This window comes from Lissotriton vulgaris, chromosome 9 (genome assembly GCF_964263255.1).
Source record: "Lissotriton vulgaris chromosome 9, aLisVul1.2, whole genome shotgun sequence".
In the NCBI taxonomy this organism is placed as follows: Eukaryota; Metazoa; Chordata; class Amphibia; order Caudata; family Salamandridae; genus Lissotriton; species Lissotriton vulgaris.
The window spans coordinates 1,224,749,139-1,224,771,993 of NC_141697.1; the positions used below are offsets into that span (position 1 = coordinate 1,224,749,139).

Below are 22,855 nucleotides of genomic sequence, written 5' to 3' on the forward strand. Positions count from 1 at the left end.
CAATAATGGCGATTTGCTGTGCAGCACACATGGAAAGAGGAAAAAAACTGGGAGAAATGAATAATTTCTCCTCATATCAGCATCCTAAGAGCAGGCTTTACCTGGCCTTAGTTTTTGGCGCTGCCCCATCCTTGTAAATATGGGCAGCGCCAAAAAGCAGTGGGTGATGCGGTGGAACGTCCGCTGCAACTCCCATTTCCCTCCCCTTTCAAACTAAGTGAAGCGTGAAAAGGGGCCTTATTTACAAGGCCGCGTTAAGTCACGTTAAGTGGCTTAAGACCGCTTTGTAAATAAGAAGGGGATATCGCCACCAGAACGTTCCTAAAAGTGACGTTCTGCTGGCGATGGCCCCTTGTAAATATGCCCCTTTGTTTCATTTTCCAATCTTTGTAAATTCGTGTTCTAGCCGAATTTGATGAATCGATGTTAACACAGAGTTCTCGCCATGCACTTGACCATGTCCTGCCGTTAAATCTCTGAGGGCGGGGCTCTCCTGCAAAGAGCAGCTGGGGTTAGAATGTATCCTTTTAATTCCAGTCTTAAAAAATGTAGATTTACCCCAAAAGAAGCGGTGCTTGAACAATTCTCAAAGCGGGGTGCTGTCATCAATTTGACCTAAGTCCCCGCAGCAGGAGAGTGGTACAGGGGTGGTGGGTGACCAGCTGGAGTGAATTCTGGGCCACACGGTCACAAACATACTACTAAAGCACGTGGTGGAAGTGCACAGTCATTCAAAGACAGCACATTTTGAATTGAAATGGGCACGAAGGGGAGATTCACTAATATTTTAAGCTGTGTTTGCGTCACACAAGTGATGCAATTCGGTGCAAAATCTTTCTTTCGCGATTTACATTCCAGCGCTAACACTGGGGATAACGTGCATTACTTAGCGCCTGGGGGCTGCACTATGGGTGGAGCACGGGCGTTCCCATGCACCTGCGCAAGGTGCCTCATTTATGATTTTTTTGCCCTAGGGCAGCGCAGCAGGCCTTGCTGCCGCGCTGCCCTAAGGCAGAAGAAAAGGGTAGGGATGCGCTGTATCTATTAGATACGGTGCATTCCTGTCCTTTACCCCTGTGCTGGCGGACAATGGGCTGCCGTGCACCAACGCAGGCACCTTTGCATCATGGTGCAAGGATGCCTGCATTGTGAAGATGATTATTTTAGTGCAGGAAGGGACACCTTCCTGCACAAAAACATCACAAGAGGCTTTATCCTCTTTCTATGTGTGCTGCAGATTGCAACACACATAGAAAAGGAAAAACAAGGAGAAATAAAAATATTTCTCCTCGTTGTGCCTCCCTTACGTGCCTCCCTTATGCCTGCCTTGGGGAGACTTACGATTACACGTAAATCTGGGGCAATGCCAAAAAAACATGATGTTACTGGGAACGCCCGCAGCAACACCCATGGAACGCCCCTTTTATGCAGTTTTCTGCATGAAAGGGACAGATATTTATAAGGTCATGAAATGCCACATAACGTGGCTTTACGTAGTCTTATAAATAACCCAGTGACATATTGCGCCACCGCAACGTAAAAAAAGTGTCTTTCCTGCGGCCAATATTGCCGGTAGGGCCTCATAAATGAAACCCAAGGTTTCTGACACTAAACGAATTTAGTAAACAAAGTAAACTGGGCTTAGTGTCAGAAAAGTGCACCCTTTTACTGTAGGCACAAGGAATGTGATATGCTTTAATTTCCCCATCATTTTCCGGCTCTGCGTGTGAGCTGCACTGTACAACACGCATACAAAAAGGGAAAAGGTTTGAAGTGAGTCTCAGCATATTATTTTGTACTAGAAAGGTGCCCTTCCAGCACAAAACCTATGCCAGACTCATGGAGACACCGTTGCACCCTGGTGCAAATGTGGTCTGTGGTGCACGGAAGCTGATTTCAGCGCCGGCGCTAGGTAGAGGGGAGGAGAGTGCCTTATTTTTAGTAAATTTGGCGCTCTCCTCCTCGCTCCTTTTCACGCAGTGTGGCGCAGCATTCACGGCTGCGGCGCTCCGCTGTGTGAAAAAGCAATACATCTCCCCCTCAATCTGCTAGTAAAACTTTATAACGCACATAGTACAATGTGTGAAAATAATAATTATTATTTGCAGATAACTAAGCAAAGTGTAATGATTCATTTAGATCTTATGACACTTTATAATTACAAAAGTTCTTCTTTTGTGCCTTCTTAACTGCTGATATATCTTGAAATATTTATACAGCCCGTTTGAAGGTGTTTACATGTTGTTTTAGAGCAAAAATGACAAACTACAGCCTTCCCTTTCACGTTTCCTTTACTCCAGCAAGTTTTCCGCATATTTCACTTTACAAAATTCTCTCACTTTGTTTCCAGAGAATGAAAGTGAACACCAATCTCCACATTAAAGGAATAGGCAGGAATTTGTCTAAAGACATTTGACCTCTGTGTTTGAATGCCCAACAAATGTGGCAAGATAAAGACAACATTTAAAGGCATCTTCACCTTCTGAATTCCAGCTTGGTTATTTTTGGGGTGCTGCGGTACCCCCACAACCCCTACTTCTAGAGCCTATGACCAAAAGTGTCTAAAGATCCTTTAATCTTGTACCCCCAGTCCCAGAACAATTGGAGTAAGTGTACATTTCCCCAAGGTCAAATTTGAGGATAACTCAACATTCTAACTCCAGTTCTTGAATGTTTGGGAAAGTATATATTTGCTAAAACTACTTTTTTTTTATAATTCTGTTCTAAAATATTCTGTCAAAGTTGCCCATTCTGCACATATTGTAGGATTCGAATCCGGCCTCCCAGTGTCAAGACTGCCTCTAGTGCCCTGAGGATACAACTGAAAGTAAGCACTAGGACTCCTGCCTTACCATGCCCTCCACCCCGCCTGCCACGCCCTCAACAGGCGAGCACTCAGAGGCGTGGCCGTAGCAGAAGCAGCTGCCCCGCACCACCAGCTCGTACACCGAGTAGTAGTACTTCTGGAGCACTTCCACCCGCTGGTCCAGCAGGTTGTCCCCCAGGGTGTGCAGCTTGGTGAAGTTTATCCTCAGGTTGGTGATCTGAAGAAGCTCTGGTGAGAAGAAGAGAGAACGGGCAAAGTTACTGTCAGGTGGAGGCGAAGCGGACCAAGGGTGAGCAGGAAGAGAGTGAGACGCAGAGAGATACATAGAGACATGAGACATATGAATCAATGATGGATATATCAGGGATGAGAGTGAGACAGACATACATGAATATAGGCATTACACGTATGTATCAATGAGGGATATATCAGGGATGAGAGTGAGACAGACATACATGAATATAGGCATTACACGTATGTATCAATGAGGGATATATCAGGGATGAGAGTGAGACAGACATACATGAATAAAGGCATTACACGTATGTATCAATGAGGGATATATCAGGGAAGAGAGTGAGACAGACATACATGAATATAGGCATTACACGTATGTATCAATGATGGATATATCAGGGATGAGAGTGAGACAGACATACATGAATATAGGCATTACACGTATGTATCAATGAGGGATATATCAGGGAAGAGAGTGAGACAGACATACATGAATAAAGGCATTACACGTATGTATCAATGAGGGATATATCAAGGAAGAGAATGAGACAGACATACATGAATAAAGGCATTACACGTATGTATCAATGAGGCATATATCAAGGAAGAGAGTGAGACAGGCATACATGAATATAGGCATTACACATATGTATCAATGAGGGATATATCAGGGAAGAGAGTGAGACAGACATACATGAATAAAGGCATTACACGTATGTATCAATGAGGGATATATCAAGGAAGAGAATGAGACAGACACACATGAATATAGGCATTACACGTATGTATCAATGAGGGATATATCAAGGAAGAGAGTGAGACAGACACACATGAATATAGGCATTACACGTATGTATCAAATAGGGATATATCAAGGAAGAGAGTGAGACAGACAAACATGAATATAGGCATTACACGTATGTATCAATGAGGGATATATCAAGGAAGAGAGGGAGACAGACACACATGGATATAGGCATTACACGTATGTATCAATGAGGGATATATCAAGGAAGAGAGTGAGGCAGACATACATGAATATAGGCATTACACGTATGTATCAATGACGGATATATCAGGGAAGAGAGTGAGACAGACATACATGAATATAGGCATTACATGTATGTATCAATGAGGGATATATCAAGGAAGAGAGTGAGACAGACATACATGAATATAGGCATTACACGTATGTATCAATGAGGGATATATCAGGGAAGAGAGTGAGACAGACATACATGAATATAGGCATTACATGTATGTATCAATGAGGGATATATCAAGGAAGAGAGTGAGACAGACATACATGAATATAGGCATTACACGTATGTATCAATGAGGGATATATCAGGGAAGAGAGTGAGACAGACATACATGAATATAGGCATTGCACGTATGTATCAATGAGGGATATATCAAGGAAGAGAGTGAGACACACATACATGAATATAGGCATTACACGTATGTATCAATGAGGGATATATCAAGGAAGAGAGTGAGACAGACATACATGGATATAGGCATTACACGTATGTATCAATGAGGGATATATCAAGGAAGAAAGTGAGACACACATACATGAGTATAGGCATTACACTTATGTATCAATGAGGGCTATATCAAGGAAGAGAGTGAGACAGACATACCTGAATATAGGCATTACACGTATGTATCAATGAGGGATATAACAATGAAGAGAGTGAGACACACATACATGAATATAGGCATTACACGTATGTATCAATGAGGGATATATCAAGGAAGAGAGTGAGACAGACATACATGAATATAGGCATTACACGTATGTATCAATGAGGGATATATCAGGGAAGAGAGTGAGACAGACATACATGAATATAGGCATTACATGTATGTATCATTGAGGGATATAACAAGGAAGAGAGTGAGATACAGATACATGCATATAGGCATTACACGTATGTATCAATGAGGGATATATCAAGGAAGAGAGTGAGACAGACATACATGAATATAGACATTACATGTATGTATCAATGAGGGATATATCAGGGAAGAGAGTGAGACACGGATACATCAATAAAGACATGAGACATATGTATCAATGAGGGATATATCAGGGAAGAAAGTGATGCGCAGAGACATAAATATAGACATTAGACATATGTATCAATGATGGATATATAAGGGAAGAGATTGATACACGGATACATAAATATAGACATTACACACATGTTTCAATGACGGATATATATCAGGGAAGAGAGTGAGACGCAGAGACATAAATATAAATATTACACATTTTATCAATGATGGATAATCCCTAAAGATGTGTCAAATTAAAATTCTGCCTATGACGTTTGCTGAAGACTTACGGAGTAGGCGCACTGGCATATCTGGGCTTTGCACCTGGCCAGACCTAGAGCATTGCACCCGTCACTGCTGGCTCAAGCCTCTTACCAGAAAGAGTTTACTACACTATACATAAAATGTGAAGAGGACTGTTATAAATGCCGGTGTTGACGTTTAAGTGCAGGTGCCAGGCACTGGAAACCACCAACTCAAATTAAGCACGGTTTGTAGATACATTTGACAACTGGCCAGTATTCTGATCTACATGCACGCATGCCTTTACAGTGTGAGCAAAAAAGCTATAAATCCAACAGCATGTTGTCATGACAGAAAAGTGAAACACCTGAATGTGCAATGGTGATTATTGAATAGCACCGATCTTGATTATACTGAAAAGGAGTATGGAAAAAAAGTTGTATGGTTTTATAATTGTAACACCAATTGAACAATGCAATTATCTCCACATTTTTTATTTTTATTTAGTGGGATAAGTGCAAAGTGAGCTTTCGCAAACCGCTTTGGTGGCGGCTTCCTATAACGTTTGGATCCCTGGGCCCGATTCCCCGTACTAATTTAAGACAAAATCCTAAACTTACTACTTTTGGTATTCACCGAAGTTAGGATTTTGTCATAAATTTGTCTTAAGACAGACTTAAGACAGACTTAAGTTAGGATTTTGTCTTAAGTCTGTTTTAAAAATGACACAATGTGAATTGAATGTTATAACAAGTTTCCTTAAATTTCCTTTCTTCTGAGAGCGCAGCAACGCGGGACGGGTAAGCTAGTCATATAATATAATATGTTGCAATAGTCAACATGTATCACATGCATGGTCAAGGCATGCGTGGTAAATTCATGTGTGCTGACAACTGATATTCCATAAACAGCAATGCCATGTCAATGTACCTTGGATTTCTGTGCTGTACGGATCTTCAACCTTGATTGCGGGATCCAGGACCTTAAAAATGACCTAGACACAAGACAAAACATAAAATAATTATGTTTATAAATGATACTGTCTCTCAAGCAAAGATGTGACCAGATGGGTTCTGATGGGCAAATATGTTCGATTTTTAGGTTAACCAATGGCTGTACAACTTATTTTGATAAGATTAACTGTATCTCTTTTTATCTTACGTGTTTGGGGTAAGATTAGGGTGAAGGTTTGCTGAAAGATTAAGGTCTTGGTTAGGGTAGGAGCCTGACATTCAAATAAAGCGTATTTTGATTAAAGTTAATGATCAAAGTAAAGGCAGGTTGAAGAGACTTAGTCCAATTAATGATATGTAGAACTGATGGTGGTCAAAGTAACAACAGACTTCCTTACAGAATAATTTCTTCAGTTGAAACCTTCTGATTTAAAGCTGAAAAGACAGATTAAAGGAGCCACACATTTCTGGAAAATACTGTTTATAAATCTGAAGATTGTGAGTAGAGTCCAGAAAGTATAATTTTGTGAGGTTATATGTAAGTCATTCTGTTCTTCACTACATATAGAATATGGAGGAACATGCTCTGTGTTCACATCCATTTCATTGCAATATTGTTTTAGGTCTCAGCTAGTAACGCGCGAAGCGCTCGTTCTCGCCAGAGAACTATAGCTGGCGTCTCAGCCGACAACGAGCTGGAATGTGGCTACAAGACATGGCCGCGCACGCAGCATTCTCTATGGCAGCGTCGTATTACGACGTGCGCTTTCGGATTGGGTCGGCGCGTGAGCTTGTAACGTAAACAGCTCACGCGCGCGACCCAATCCCAAGGCGCGCATCGGAATGTACCGCTGCCATGATGGTGCCCTGTCCGCTCTTGCCGAAGTGCCGGGCAGAGCCGTGCCAGAGTTTGTTCATGCAAAGTTTATTATTAGTTTGTGGGGATTTCCTCATGCACTACAGTTTCACTATAGACCATTTTGCTTGTCATTTCATTTTAAGTCATATATTGAAATAATGTATAGTTATTATATAGTAGGGCAGGGTGGCGGCAAGGGGCTAATGAGGTAAGGGGTGAACCTGAAGGTGGAAAGAGGTTAAGTGGAGGTGAAAAGAGAGAACGGGCTAAGGGTAAGGAGAAGAAGTAATGGAGTAAATGTAAGAGGGTCAAGGGCTACGTATGCAAATTTAGGGAAGTAAAGTATAGAGCTTAAGGGTGGGGGTGTAAGGTTAATGGTGTGTAAGGACACAAGTATACGAGAGATTCTAAATGGAACGGAATAAGGGTACAGGACTGAAAGTACATGTAATGTGGCATGGTTTTGAAGCACCAAATATTGTGAGCTTTGTAAAACTTTGCTTGCAGTATTTGAATTTTGCACAACCTCAACCCAGAATTAAATAATAATAAATACTAAGAATACAGTGGTGTAGAATCTAGAGTTGGCTGACTTTCTCAATACAGGAGGGAGGTGGGTCATGAACACCTTCTTATGAAGTGGATCCGGCAGTGGCGGCCATGCTCTTCCCAATGGTTCCTCACCTCCCCCTCGCTTGAGGGCTCAATATCCGAATAGCGCTGGTCACAGATGACATCGTCGACCTTCCTTTGGGTCTGGATAGGGACTCCGGGGAACATCTTGGTGCAGTTGTATGAGAAGTACCGATAAACCTTCCAGCTGCGCCCGAAGTCCACCGACCTCTCAATCAGCATTGCGGCCGGACGGAATGTCTGAAAAACAGAAGGGGACATTGGGTAGGCTGGTAAACAAAGGATCTCCTTTGATACCTAGAGCTTCCTGAGTGGTCCAGGCTGTGTGTGTAATATTCAGTGGATTATAATATAATTACCACTGTGAGGTTACGGATTGGAGACTGTCACGCTTACTCCAGTACACCCCTCTCACAGGCCAGGTACAATACATGCACACGTTTCTACTGCAGTCTCTAAGCAGATGTCTACATCATCAATGCAAGGACATTTACAATACTTGACTGTGAACACAAGTCAAATGTCTGCTCTATTATTCAAATGAACTCAACTACAATATTGTCCGCGATACACTTGCAGGGAGTATCTGGGCGAGTTATGAAAGCCCAGAAAGGATAAGGCAATTATTATTCTTTTTAAGGAACTTGGCCCAAAGCTCACCTGGTTGGCTGTTAGCAGAACTCTCCTCCCTTTTAACCTACTGTTGGTGAACACTCTGCCCCATTATTTATTTATTTACTTATTTTTGTATTTCATATGGCACCTACATTTCACTTTTTGAACACCACAGACACCTGCAGATCCTTCAGAGAGGGGGAGACAGCAGGAGAATAGAAGGGGAATTAAGGACAATATGGGAAGCCAAGGATTTGGGCTCGATGGAGGGTTTTGAAGGACACTTAGGGGGTGTTGGGGGATGGGAATGAGTCGGTTTAGGAGCAAGGGAGGGGAGAGTCAATCTTAAAATCGGAGAGTGTCAAGGAGAAGAAATGGGATAAGTTGGGGGGACACAGGAGAAGACCCATGAAGTGAATACAGAGTTGAGGGAAGGAGAGACAGCACCTGAAAGGTACTCACTGTCTCATTTCTCTGTATTCTCAAGGCTAGTGTGAGGCCAGAGATATGAGAGCATCTGTGGGGTGTGAAGGGGCAGTCTCTGTGACTGTCCAGTTGGAGTGGCCTAATCTAGGCTGCCAGGACTTTGAGCCTAACTAGTAGCTGCCTGGGTGGTTGTTCTCTTGAACTCAGTGGTTTAGGTTCAACAAGGGTTGTATGAGGCGATGGCCATAGCTATGCTGATAGCGCATTGTCAATATTCTAGAGGTTTCTGGGAGAGGAGATGGGAACAGATGGCAAAAGCAGAAGGTACAGATCTATTTCTCAGCTCACCTGGAGCCAGGGTGCCTACCCGCATAACTACCATTCTCCAGGACCTGAGTGCGGTGCGCTTATGTCTAGAGGCGTTGCAGGTTAAGCACCTACTCTATGCTACTGCATGTGAAATGCTAGCATGTGGCTAATTCTTTCCCAGACCTAGGATCCGATTCACAGAACTAATTTAAGACTAAGTCCTAAAGTTAGGACTCCTAAACTGAGAAAAATCCTAACTTTAAAACTTTTGGTATTCACAGAAGGCATTTAGGAGTCCTAAAGTTAGGACTCCTTACTTCTGTGAATACCAAAATGGTAGTATGTTTAGGATTTTGTCTTAAGTTAGTTCTGTGAATCAGGCCCGAGTGTCCTTTCAGAGGATACAGCCTGCCATTGCTTAAAAGTGACTCTCTTCTCATGGGGCTACATGAGTTGGGTGTCAATGACTCTTCTCATTTGAGGACCTCTTGGTTTTAAAAGACATTTGTGATTAATGAATTGAGGGAGAGCAATTATAGCTTCTTAGAAGGGCAAACAGCCCCCACAAAGTATCAGCTTTGCAGGTGGACAGCATAGAGTACAACAAGGGAACAATAATCAGCTTCAAAAAAATTCAAATCCCACTGCCTAGGGCCCTTCGGCAGACCATCTATCCAAAGATGGAAAGGATCCTGGAATCACGTCTACTTAGAAATTACCTTAAACTTCATGATCAGGTGAGTGAAATGAAACTCAGCTTCCAGGTCCAGACGCACGCTGACGGACTCCACACCTGTAGAGGAGAATCACAGAGGCACGGAACATCACTCACAGTTCCAGACAGGTACATGACTGCATCTTTGTAGACATTAAGGTATGAATCTTGGTCACCTCAAAACAAACCCATCTTTGGGCCTATCATCTGTGGGCATTGCTGGGGAATTGAGAGATTCAATTTACCTTTGCTCTTGAGTATCCGTGCGTTGCAGATTTGGGCCCAGATTACACGCAGCCTCTTTAATTCTGAGGGGATCGGTTAACACCCTATTGGTATTATAAGTTCTTTACTTGCACATGGAGATTTCGACGGCTAAACACCTCAGAAATATCTGTGTGAAATCTAGGGAAAATGAGAAGTTGCTGGGGGAACTGGATGCAGAATTACTGATCCCTCCAGTAATCCCTAATTTCTTAATGGATTATCTGGGTGGAACCCTTACTGGGCTGTATTTTCCCTACTCATTAAATATTCCTACCCCCAGTATGGGGTAATACTGGCCCATATTCCAGGACGCTCTTCATGAGGGGCTCAAATTCTTAGGTATGGCTTCTCCAACAGGTGGCTCATGAGCTGCTGGTAGCTCTCCAGCTGCCTGTGAGTAGCCTTCCAGTGTGCTGCCCAGGCTACTAAGGCTACTAAGTCCAAAGGTATTGCTCCCTTAAATTCATATTTGTGTGCCAAGAATACAGACCGTGAATTCAAGAATTGACTTTGGGTATTTTCAAAACACAAAGGCTGATATTTGAATAAAAATGTGGGAGTTTCCAAAATATTTGAGTGATAAATCATGCAGCATTGGGAAGAACTATTACTACTATTGCAACATTTGTGCAAGGGGCCTTGCGTCTTTGGCTGCTAGATGTCAATGCCGCTGTCAATCCTGCCCGAAGCACTGAGGGCATCACTGCTGCTTACTTGCATAGTGTGCCCACTAATGTGATCTTCTCTGATGTGATCCCTACTACAACATGGATATTATGTGTTATTAACTTGCGATGATTTACACTGGGCCATAAGTAGATCTTATTACAAAAAAGGTTGAAGATCCTTCCACTAGGTGAAGGGTTGAGCCTCTCTCTGGGCCTTCTCCACCCGGGTCATGGGCCCTCAAGCTCAAGGGGGCCCCCTCAGCACTGCACTCCGGCCTGAGAGCTCCTAATAGAGTCCGGAGGAGGCCCCTCCGCCAACCTGGCAGGGGGGCTCCCTCAATTATCATTACGCCACTGACAACCATTCAGGGCTTGTGTTGGTGAGGTCTGTGAGTGAGTGAAGCTGCCAGGTCCTCGTTGATTGTGAACAACTTCTGAACATGTCCCCTGATGCCCAAGAAGTGACCTGTGACCCTTTGACCCATAACCTTCTACTAATCAATGGCCAATGCTGCAGCCAGCAGAGACTTTGTCTGACCTTCACCCACTTCCTGACCTTGACAGGCTGCAGTCTTTTTCCAAACCTGGCACCAACTGGCCTTGTTGGTCACGTTCACCTACTGAAGTGCCTGGAGGGCTTTTGCTAAGCGCTAAGGGACTTTTACTCTCTGGAATCTAACGTTAATTACAGACTTCAGATTAGTACACAGTTATTTGCAAAGTTATGGGAGACTTTTTCACCCCACTGTGCATTCCTGTAAGCAGCTAGTAGCCGCATGGATTTTAAAAAGCAGGGGGCATATTAGCAAGGGCAATATCACCGCTTTAGCGGGACTATTTCCCGCTAAAGCGGCAATATTTTTATCTCCCTATTAGCAAGCTGTCGCTAACAGCAGTTAGCGACAGCTTTTAGGCGATAGTGACCGGTTAGGGGCCCGCTTTGCATGTCAGTAATATTTATCGCAAATGACATGCAAAGTGAGCGTACCCAAACTGTTAGCGACTGAAAGCAGTCGCTAAAACAGCTATCCCCTATTAGCAACGCAGGCTTAGCGATATAAAAAGTCACGCTAAGCGCGATTATCGTTAGAATCTAACACCTGCTAATCGGAGGATTTACCAGTGTATTCAATGGGAGGTGGATTGTCAGGTTAAGTCCCCATTGGGGTTAATGCATGAATATCGCTGGATTTCCAGTGATATTCACGCATTTCACCGCTATCGCTGGATATTTTAGCACAATGGAGAAAAACGTTGCTAATAGCATGTTTTCTCCGCTAACATCGCAATTCCTTGCTAATATGCCCCCAGCTCCCTTATTTCTTCTCTCCGAAGGTCCTGTTGGAGGGACAGATAATATCACATGTGAGATATATTTTGCCACTGTGGAAAAGCCCACCTGTGAGGAAAAACCCTATTCACAACCGTAAGTTTCCATTTTGTTTCCACATTAAAGTTTGGACGATGGAGGAAGAGAGGGTATCGACCCTTGAAGCGACGGGTCAGTGGCACCAAAGGTTTGGACTTGTGTCCTAAAAAAGAAAGACTGACCTTTCTGTGGATTCATAGATGCTGTGGTCTAGCCGAGTACATGGGTGTGAGGTTTTCAGAAAGGGAATTTTGTGGGGTGAAGGTGAATTCAAGAAAGTTCACAGCACTGAGGGCAATGAATTGCATGTCATTGAGGAACCAGTAGACATATTATATTTATTTAATTATGTGTATTATGACAGGGGGTGGAATTAAAATATTCCCACCAGGGGTTTGTAAAAATGACAAGTTTTGCACTTTTTGAAGTGTGTTAACTTTGCAAACGCTTGCTGTTGAAAATATTGCCAAAAGGTTTTTTCTCAGAAGTTTAAGGCAAACCTGTGACATTATTCCCCACAAGAAATTATTTTTGCAGTTTTTTTCTTCAAAACATACTTTTTGCGGTTTCTTTCTCTTGTTAATTGTTCTTTTTTATTTAAAAAATGTGCAAACTTAATTAAGGTATTGAGGATTTCAACATTAAAAAAAGAAATATCTTTGAAACTCTGCGCACGCTTAGTTTATATATGCCCCTCTGAGTGAATGAAAGTCACTTCTCTGTCCCTCTTACCGTTCTCTGCCTGCCACCAGGTCATCTCACCATCTTGCCCTGTCAGGGAGATAACGTTCTCTATCCGGTGGCTGCCCTTGATGTAGGGCACTCGGGAGTCGCAGTAAAAGCATTTCTCGGAGTCCTGCAGGACACAAGGAGACCTATTGAGATGTGTGACCACTAAAGGATAAAGAATTAATGCAAAGACAAGTGCATATGTGCTTCCAAAATTACCACATTAGTGAAGTTGGTGGACAGATGGTGAAAGCAAAACCTTCACTCCCATGTGTGTTTCTTTATTTTTGGTGCAAGTTTCTTTGGAAATTATTTTCACAAGTTTGCCCCTGAAGCTAAAAATGTCTACTTGTTTATCATTTATTGTGTTATGTTGATTCAAAAGTGGGTGTTTAGCATCTTTACTTGATAATCTCTGCATCCTCGTTCATTCCTTGAGGGCATGTTGACTCCAACACTATAATCCACCCAGCAAACTGGTAAAGGGATCAACAGTCCATTCTGCTGAGAATGTTGGAGCAGAGGAGGGGGAGGTGCGCCCTGTTCAGAAACACCATGAGGGATAGCAGGAAAACACAACACAAAAGCCAAAAATATGAAAGGAGTGGAAAAAGCATGCTTGTAAAGCATAGCGCTGAGAAGGTTAGCTAATGATCTGTGCTCTGGGCACTAGGCTTATGTAAGATCACTGTTTTCAGCACCAAAGTTATGGTGGTGCAGGTCTTTTTTTTTTGACTGCTACTGTCGAACCCTCAACATTTTTCATTTACTTATGCATTTAGATTCCTTACCCCCTGTGGTGAAAAGAGCGGTAGTAATGTATCTCCATTTTCATGTTACCATTGTCCTTACTATCCCCTACCTGGTATAAGGGACTATTTTTTGTCTTGCTTAATGGGCTGCATGGCGGCGGGCAGCGTCTATGAACCTGCCCTAACAATAGTTCACTTCAGGTTTCAGCGCGGCGGCTACTGGTACGAGACGCTGCACCTGAGCTGACTCTCTCCGCTTGAAATGAAGGCCTGCAGGGTACAAGAAAGTAAGCATAGAACAATAATCCTGCCAGACTCTCTGATGGAGCCATGCTCATTTACCATGTCTGGAGCTGACACGCCAGGCTCCATGGCAGGGCGGGTCGACTACACACCAGTCTAGGCTTGCGGAGAGGCTCCTGCAATGCATTACCTTATCACCGCCTGCCCTACTCCTTGCTGGTGTGTAATTACATTTGCTTCACTTACCGTAACATGTCCTCGCCTAATCCTCAAAAGCCTCTTTGTCACACAATGGAAGGGTTCAGCCCCTTGACTGTTTGTTTACCCCACCCGCAAAGCCGAAGAGACATTCCTCTAGTCGGTACTGTACTCACGCCTCGCTGACTGGTGTAACTTACAGTGGTGAGACGCGGTGAGGGACAGTGTAAGTAAATATCTATTGAAGTAGGAATGCCCCCACCCCCTCCTCTTAAGACCCCAATTTTTTGCCTTTGACATTAATCTGTTTCTGCCACACGGTGGTGCCCTATCACTCTTGCCTTACTTTACTGTCACAAAGTGGCAGAACCTGGCTCCACCGGATTTCACCTCAGCTCATGGACACCGAGAGGCTAAAAATGATTTTTTGCTCTGAGTAAATATATAATAGTTTCTAATTTTCTCGATATCAAAATGTTTCCACAGAGCCTAAAAGCATAATCTGGAAAGTAACACACTTCTCACATTAGTTAATTAGTGCAGAAAGTTGCACTCAGGAATTCTGGGAAGGAAGCAGCTAAGATCCTCAAACTTCCTTATTGTGTAAGGAGAAAGGGGAACATTCCATCAAGCATCAGACAGGAAGTCCCGCCCAAAACAAGATGGCGGAGTCCACAAGTAGAACTGAACTTTTATTGAAGTACATGTGATGACCAGGGACTTAAAATATTAAGTACAAATCCCATGGAAATTGCAAAGGTCAGATAGAAAAGGAACATTTGGGAGAGGGATTCCTTTTCAGGGTGCTGTGGAGAGAGGAGTGCTGTTCTTGCAGCTTTTTCGCAGAGAAGATAAGAGGGTGGGGCACTGGCATATTCCCTGAGGTAGGATGTGACTAGCTCCTCGGAATACCCATTACTGTTCTTCAGATCTGCTCTGGGGAGGAGATGGGGGTCGCTGAGGAGGGAACATCAAGTGCAGTGAAGAGTAAAGTCTGGGATTCTTCTAACTGGGTGATATTGCAGGATCGTATACATACTCAAGGGCTATGTGCATAAATCTTTCGATATGCGCTCTGGCATCCATTTCCTTATTTCCTATTTCTCTTAATATGTTCCTTTTTTACTACATCTGCGTGCTTTGGGCAAACACATTGGGGCAGATTTACAATAACTGGCGCATCCCTGCATATCAGCAGAGATGCGCAAAATATTGTGCGTCACGGCTCCGCCACCATGGATGCGTCCCATTTACAATGCGGCGCACCATGGGGCAAAAACGGCACAGATGCGTGACGCATCTGTGCCTTAAAGGCGGCCCATTGCTGGAGCTGCGTCGCAAGAGCGACGCAGCTCCAGCAATGCTCTAGGGGCCCTATCTCCACAATGCTGCATCAATCCTTACACCTGCTTTGAACAGGCGCAGGGTTTTGACGCAGCATGGGCCCAAAAGTGACTGAGTGAAATCTGGTAGATTTCATTCAGCCACTTTTAGGAGGCGTTCCTGTGCCGGAACGCCCCACCCCCCTGCGATGGAACGCCTCCTTCTGGAGCAGGGCTTTACAACTTGAAAGCATCTTGGAGATGCGTCACGTTGTAAATACCCAGCACCATGGCGCATCTTTTGCGCCACCGCTGCGTCACAAAAGTGACGCACCGGCGGCGTAAAAGAGGCGCAGGGGGCTTGTAAATCTGCCCCATTGTGTCCACCTTTGGTTCCCAACACACTCTGTGGAATCATGATTTTTGACAGTGGGTCCAAGAGACAAGCAGATGGTGCTTGTGGGACATAAATCACTGTTGTGTTGTTCAGGAACTCAATAGACTGTCAAAAGAAAATGGGTCTATCAGAGCAGTGACTTAGTCACAATATGGTGTAAACTCACAGCAATGTTGGTTGGCACCCCTCACTGGTCCATGGCATGGTAGGAAAGAGTGGAAACTGGAAGTTTGCTTCTAAACCCTGTTTAATGTTATATTATCTGCATCTGTATAGTGCTTTCAACCAAAACAGGATTGCGCTGAAGCGCTATCTCGATCAAGGCACCCTTCCAAATGGTTTCATTTGCATTTAAGGTTTCCATCCACCGGCTGAGTATGGTGGCTGCGCTGGGCTTGAATGTGTAGGATTGGGTGTGTTTCCATATATGTGTGGTTGTTTGGTTGTGTTTGACTCTGCCTGGTTCCTTGGTTGTGTGTGGTGTCTAATTTAATAATGGCTTGTGCTGGCTAGTGTGAATATAACATGAGGTTGATCTCGATAAACAGCTCTGTAGTAAGTTACATATAATAAGTTACATATATATGGCTTTTCAGACAGAGGACTTTTTCTTAGTTTTTTCTGTTGGACCGGGTGGTTGGTTGTCCATTGCCTGGGCTAAGGCGATTGTTTTCTTGACAATAGTGCTCACCAGGTAAATATGTATCCTGTTATGTTCTCAGTATGATAGTGTACAATGTTTGAGGTAATTGTATCTGAATGGTTGAAAACAGAATGTGGGTGTGGTGTGGGTGCTGTTGAGATGGCCTCACTTTACCAATTGTTGTGGGTGTTGTGTGCACAGGGGTTTTTGGGGATTGTCCAGTATCTTCTGTTTGAGAAAGGCAAATTATACGTGAGCTTGGAAAGTGGTGTTTTTGAGAGTATTGCAGGGTGGAAGCTGTGAGTGCTGATGTGTTCCACACAAGCTGCATATTTGGGGACGTAATTATGAGAGGGTCAAGCCGCTTTTGCCCCACACAACGTGGTACATGCATGACGCAGAACTCTCAGTCAGATTTTTAAGAGACACGCAAAGACAATTTGTGTTGCTCTGAGTGGCTTCAAAAATCTAGAGTAACGCAGCTCTAATCGCTGGGTTGTGCTTCTCTGCCCTAGAAAGGCGTTTCATGGGCGTTGCTCGGGATTTCCCCCTCGCAACTCTCGTGGATTTTGACGCATCCCCATATGTACAAGAACTTGTAAACCTGGTAGAGTGCCAGAAAGATGCCCCTTCCTGCATGCCACATAGGCACCCTTGCACCATGGCGCAAGTGTGCCTGAGTCGGCGCTAGGCTACCAAAAGGGCGCCAGTGCAACGGAAAGACAATAATTCGCCATATCGGATTAATACTGTGCATTCTTGACCTTTCCCTGTCACACAATGCAGCGCAGCACGGGGCAGCGCAGCACGGTGCAGCGCAGCACAGTGCAGTGCAGCGCAGCACAGGGCAGCGCAGCACGGTGTAGCGCAGCACGGTCACTTGCTTTGTTGCATTGAGTGACTTTGTCATAAGAGACCCCAGGTGTATGTGGGCCTGGCAGGGTGTGCATCATGAGTTCTGTCTACGTTGTTCTGTTAGATATTAATGTGTGGCATGTCGCGATAGAAGGTGCTGTTGTGATCGCAATGACAGCCAACAATCGGCCCCATTCCGACGTCAGCAGAAATCCCGATTAGGGCACAAACTGGAGTTTGTCTACACATGGATCAGGATAACGAATGTTGTCGTTATTTCGGCAACTCACAAGTTTTTCTCCAGAAAGATTTTCACCAGCTAAAATCTGACCGAATATGTGGAGGAAAAACACAACTATTCTGAAGGTCAAACCTCAGAAGTGGCAAAAATGATTGGCAGTGCTGTATTAGGTAACAAGCACTAGAAAAGTCAATAGTGCTTGTCTACGAGAACTATTAGCGTGGTCAATGTTTGTAGAAATGATGTACAGCCGTGCGGTTGCTGTGCAGCATGGCTAAAACTAGTTTAAAAAGTGCTGTGACGTGGCCAGGTGAGCCACGTTATAGCGCTTTAAAAAAAAACATTTTGGCGTATGCTCCCCTGATGCAGCACAAGGGGAGGAGGGAGAGAAGTACAGCTGAGTGGGGAATGGGGGAGCACACAGACTACGGAGGGTGGGCAGGAGAGCTGGGGGCAACCACACGGAGAGTAGGGGAAAGGAGTAGGTGCCAGAAAAAGGAGAGTGGGTGGGAGTGGCGTAGGCCCTCACATGGACAAAAAAAATGAGATTGGGGTTGGAACATGGAGTGGGGAGAAGTAGACGAGGGAAACAGCTGAAAAACAAGCACTCTCACAGTGTGCTCAAACAAAAAGAAAAAAGTAGTGGCTGACAAAATGAGCAGTGGACGGACATAAGTAATGCATCCATGCTCGAGGGGAGGGACAAACACCAGCAGAGGAAGGAAGCCTATGGAAGCCAATGAATAAGAAGGAATCAAATCAGAGCAACAATGGAGCCAACCAATAGTAAGCAATGGGCGGGCTCTAAGCTCCCTGTAAGGGAACAAGTGGTCTTGCAAGAGACAGCGCATGCTCTGTCCTAGGCGAGACTTAAAAACTGAACCCGTGGTGTTAATAATTCTGGGTGTGGTATTGCTGCATTGGTTTACCAGAGGCACAGCATCATCGGTCATGCGGTGCTCTGATAGAAGTTGGGGTGATTGACGCAGGGAAGTGGCAGGCGCTGTGTCCACCCAACGACAATGTTGGGGCTGGGGTTAATGACTCAACTGTGCCTAAGGGGTGCTGCAATTGCGATTAGCTTTCATCGCCAGATTCCAAGGGCGCTGGTCCATGAAGGAATGTTGCAGGAAGATGCTTCTAGACGAGTTTTATTAATATTAACGATAACGTATAAGGGACTCGCTTACCAAACAAAATCAGTTATCTTTTAGCTGCTTCATCACAGATGCTTCCATTGGCAAACGTGATAACACTCGATCAGCCGACTTCAGAGGGATGAAAGGCTGAGGGCCCTATTATCAAGCAAGGGCGATATATTATCACCGCTTTTATCGGCAGGAAACTGCTGCTAAAGCGGCGATAATGGGCTTGATGATATGCCCTTGTGAATTCCCATAGAAGCCCAGGTTCTGGTGTTAACTTGGGCTGCTATGGGAATTCACAAGGGCATATTATCAAGCCCATTATCGCCGCTTTAGCTGCCGTTTCCTGCCGATAAAAGCGGCGATAATGTATCGCCCTTTCGTGATAATATGGCCCTGAGTTCCCTTGAAATCTGTAAATGTAAATGTATGTGTCTTGTAAAGCGCACTGCTGCCCTGAGGCGTCGTGGCGCTGTAGACCGCTGGGCAACCCGTCCTGGCTATCCCTGTGAGATGGTACCTACTGGGTATCTCCAAGGTGAAACCAGGCATCCCCAGCGTCTGTGGGGGGCCGTTGTAGAGATGAGGCAAGCTAATGCCCAGAGTTGCCGAGTGTGATCCCTGGTTAGAGTAGGCACCGAGGCGAGAATTATCGAGTCCGCTGACCTTGGTCCACGACTCTGCCGCGTCGGGAATTGAACCCTGGTTCCGGGCCGTCCTCTGCTTCCGGGTCTGCCGCCTCTAACCAGTGAGCCACACCACTCTGCAACCTAAAACCTGGATATTAAACACCAGCCCCTCCCAGGAGGAGCTGGTCCCCTGCATATCTAAGGTGAGCTGTAAACCAAAAGTTGTAAGTGTATTCTGAATGCATTTATGATGTTTTTGGTGTCCAAATTATATCTGTCTGTTAAATAAGTAATTATAATCAGGGGTTTACACGCACATATTTCTTATCCTCTTAATATAACTGATTCATAAACACTTTTGCATACCTAATTAGAACTGAGGCATGCAATTTTTATAATTTCCTGACAGCAAACCCCTGTGTGATTTGGCCTTCACTCACACGTGGAAAATATTTGCACAGTAAATACAGAAGACTCGGGATTTTCAAACTGATGACATGTACTATATTTTCTGGGCATATAGTGTGGGCATTTCTTAAAGCACTGAACCCAGAATCTGGCAGGTTTAGGGGTATTCGCCAACAACTTGCAGGTAGTTTTCCATCTCAAAAACATTCATTAGCGTGTAAGACGGACCAGTACGGAACTTGGGTGGATAAATTATTCTCTCGCCCCCAAAATGATAAAGTGGTCAAGAAGGGGTTTCTTCAATGGGCAATCTCTGTTTCCCTTGAACAAACGTTTTGTAGGTTTTACATACATACATTATAAAGGGGACTCGAGCCTCACACTTCTGCGCGCTACGTGTGAGTGTGAGTTCTGTCCTGGGAACCTTTGACACTTGATAGGTCCACTAAGAGATTTTTCTCAGTTTTAAAAAAGTCCTTATAATGCTTCAAATGAAGAAGTAACCCTGCAGGCCTAAATGTTTGCCATTTTTAACTTTGGTGGGTCTGGCCCCGACCCTTCCCCCTCTTTGTCCGCGCCTTCTTACACTCCTCGCTGGCCCTGGTGGGACTTTGGACCATCTCCAGCCTCCTTGCCTCTGCTCGCCCTCAGAATGATCCCTCCCACCTTTACTTCAGCCCACCCCCATCTTGTTTCCAAGATCTCCCAGGTTCTGATGTGGATCGTTGCCTCCTCCCCTTCCTGAGCTCTTGGGCGGGCGTCGCGCCAAGCGCCCTTGCAGCCGCGTGAACAGAGCATGGCAGGATTTGTGAACCGGCCTCGCGGGAGCTCACTGTTGTCCTGGTAACGCTGGAGGGTGGACAGGAAGGCGCAGAACTTAAGGGTCCCCCAGCTTGGTCCATTGAGGGGGATCCAAGTGCACTCAAGCGCTGTGGGACAATGGCCCGCGGCTCGCTACCCAATGGCCACTATCACGGCGAGCAAGGTTTGTTCTAGCTTGCAGTAAAACCCCCCTGATGGGCCAAGGCAGGCGTAAAATGAGGCCGTCTATGCTTTCTGTGCGGCATGGCATGCCTCAGTAACAACGCTGGCCTGTGCACAATCCCAAAATTCTTCACCCCCTACCTGTGCTTAATTTGTAAAAAAATAAGTGCCAGGGCTCTCATCAGAAAGACACTGCAGCTTGTACCATACATTGCCCCTGCCATGCTGCCAATCATAGTAAAATCACAACCGCTGACCCTCACACTCCTGCAAGTGTGACAATTTGGACTCTTTCAGGCCCCAAAGCTATGAGAATAGCTTGGATGGCGGTTAATAGTAATTTTTAACGTATATTGAATAAATAAGGAACTGTTGTTGTGGTCCTCTGTAAATTAGCCATACAGCGCCACCTTGTGCCAGACTGTCATAAGCGCTGGTGTAGACCATTGAGTGCCGGTGCCGGGCTCTGGAAACCACTGGCTCAATTTAAGCACTGTCCCATCCTAATGTGTTCTCTTACGGCTCTGTCGCCTCAGTTGTGCAGCCGCCACTCTGCTCACCTGTCGTACTTGTCCAATACATCCCATGGCATTAGTTATGTTAGGAGATTTGCCGCTCCTTTGCTAGGTCACAACATTTTGACCCCCGTCTGTGATCCATCGCTCTTGTGTGAACCACCCCCACCGTCGTCTCCTCCCTGTGCACTTTTAGATGGAACGTGACTTGAAGTCTCATTTAGAGTTTGGTGGAGCAAGAGCACCGCTGTAACTCACCCGAGCTCCAGCCCCCCCGAGCTCATGGTTCACCCACTCTGTTTATAGTTGGGGAAGGGCTGCTGGCTCAACAGGTGTAAACCTCTAACCTGGTGGTATATCCGCCATCATCGGGCATCAGAGCACAGTGATGGCTGTCTCTTTGTCACTCATTTTTCCTGACCCGCTCTGCCAGGGGAGGCAACATGTAGGATTCCCCCCATACACAGGGAGAAAACTCCCTGTGTTTTGGGTGATTTATTTTTTATTTAGAGGAAACTGCTTTGAGAGTCTGCTGTCTTCAAACAATAAAAGATTGCCTTGCAGGCCCTTTCAACATGGTGCTAGATTGGCCCACTTGTAGGGATTAGGCTATACAATTCCAACTGCCTGTTCATGGCGGAGCCACCACCATCATAAGGCAGACAGAAAGGGGCTTTGTTTGCTCCAAGCAATGCCCCCATCCCCTTAGGCCCCTGCTAAGTTGCCTAAGGGGAGCATGTAGTGCCCCCCTACACATCCATGTACTGTGTGCCAGGCATCACATGGTGCCTGGCACATGATGCAAGGATGTGTACAAAGGGCCCTTTTCTACTGCGGCTTCTGTTGCGTCCCTTTTCATGGGCCGTAACACAAGCCACAGTAGAAAAAAGTATTCTACGACCACCTGCAGGGTGGTCCTATCCTAATCGGGCAGGTGGGACTGCCGACTCATTGTCAGATGGTAACCTGCCCAAAACGATGGTGGTCGGCGGTCCGACCGCCAATTGTAATAAGGACCAAAGGTTCTGAAAAGTATAAACTACGGGAGACAGTGGGAGACCTCTGGGGATCTGATTAATTCATTGTACATATCAGCCAATTTAACAAATATAAAAAATGGGAACAGTCGTGAAACTGTCAAATCAGGTCAGGCCCTGCACCCAACACCCCTTTGGCTTTCAGCCTCTGCCCAGATCCTGCAGCCAGCAACACAAGCCAACCCTGCTGTTTATGGCTCATGACCAGGCACAGTAGGGGTTTGGTCACTGGGTTTAGCCTTCCCACATACCCCACCACCAGTAGCCTTCTCCACTCAAACACCCCACTCACATTTTGTTTTTATGCTTTTTAATTGTTTCGCGATTACGCAGCACTCCTGCGGTAGCGGTGCTAAAGCTGCATTCCCAGTACCTCACTGGAGGACCGTGCTGGTTCCCACAGGAGTATCACATTACCCGCAGAACACTTATTTAACATTTTATCCTCTGGGGGAGGATTCTGCTCTTTATAGTCTATTTGTTTTACATTTTCATGACCAAGTGACCGAGTCCCAAGTCCTGTAAAGGTGGCTACAACATTTTTCTCTGAATTGCAGCCAGGCAAACAGTGT

General features: G+C 45.1%; 1 protein-coding gene across 1 annotated transcript in view; it reads right to left on the reverse strand.

The window, feature by feature from the left end:
- LOC147693100 (laminin subunit beta-1-like) overlaps positions 1–22,855 on the reverse strand; it is a 381,988-nt gene that overhangs the window by 211,885 nt on the left and 147,248 nt on the right. The window contains exons 5-9 of the mRNA XM_086939353.1: positions 12,918–13,041; positions 9,886–9,959; positions 7,868–8,056; positions 6,302–6,365; positions 2,853–3,055 (exon numbers count right to left, since the gene is read on the reverse strand). Of these exons, the coding sequence (XP_086795479.1) occupies positions 2,853–3,055; positions 6,302–6,365; positions 7,868–8,056; positions 9,886–9,959; positions 12,918–13,041 (654 nt within the window). The remainder of the gene's footprint in view (positions 1–2,852; positions 3,056–6,301; positions 6,366–7,867; positions 8,057–9,885; positions 9,960–12,917; positions 13,042–22,855) is intronic.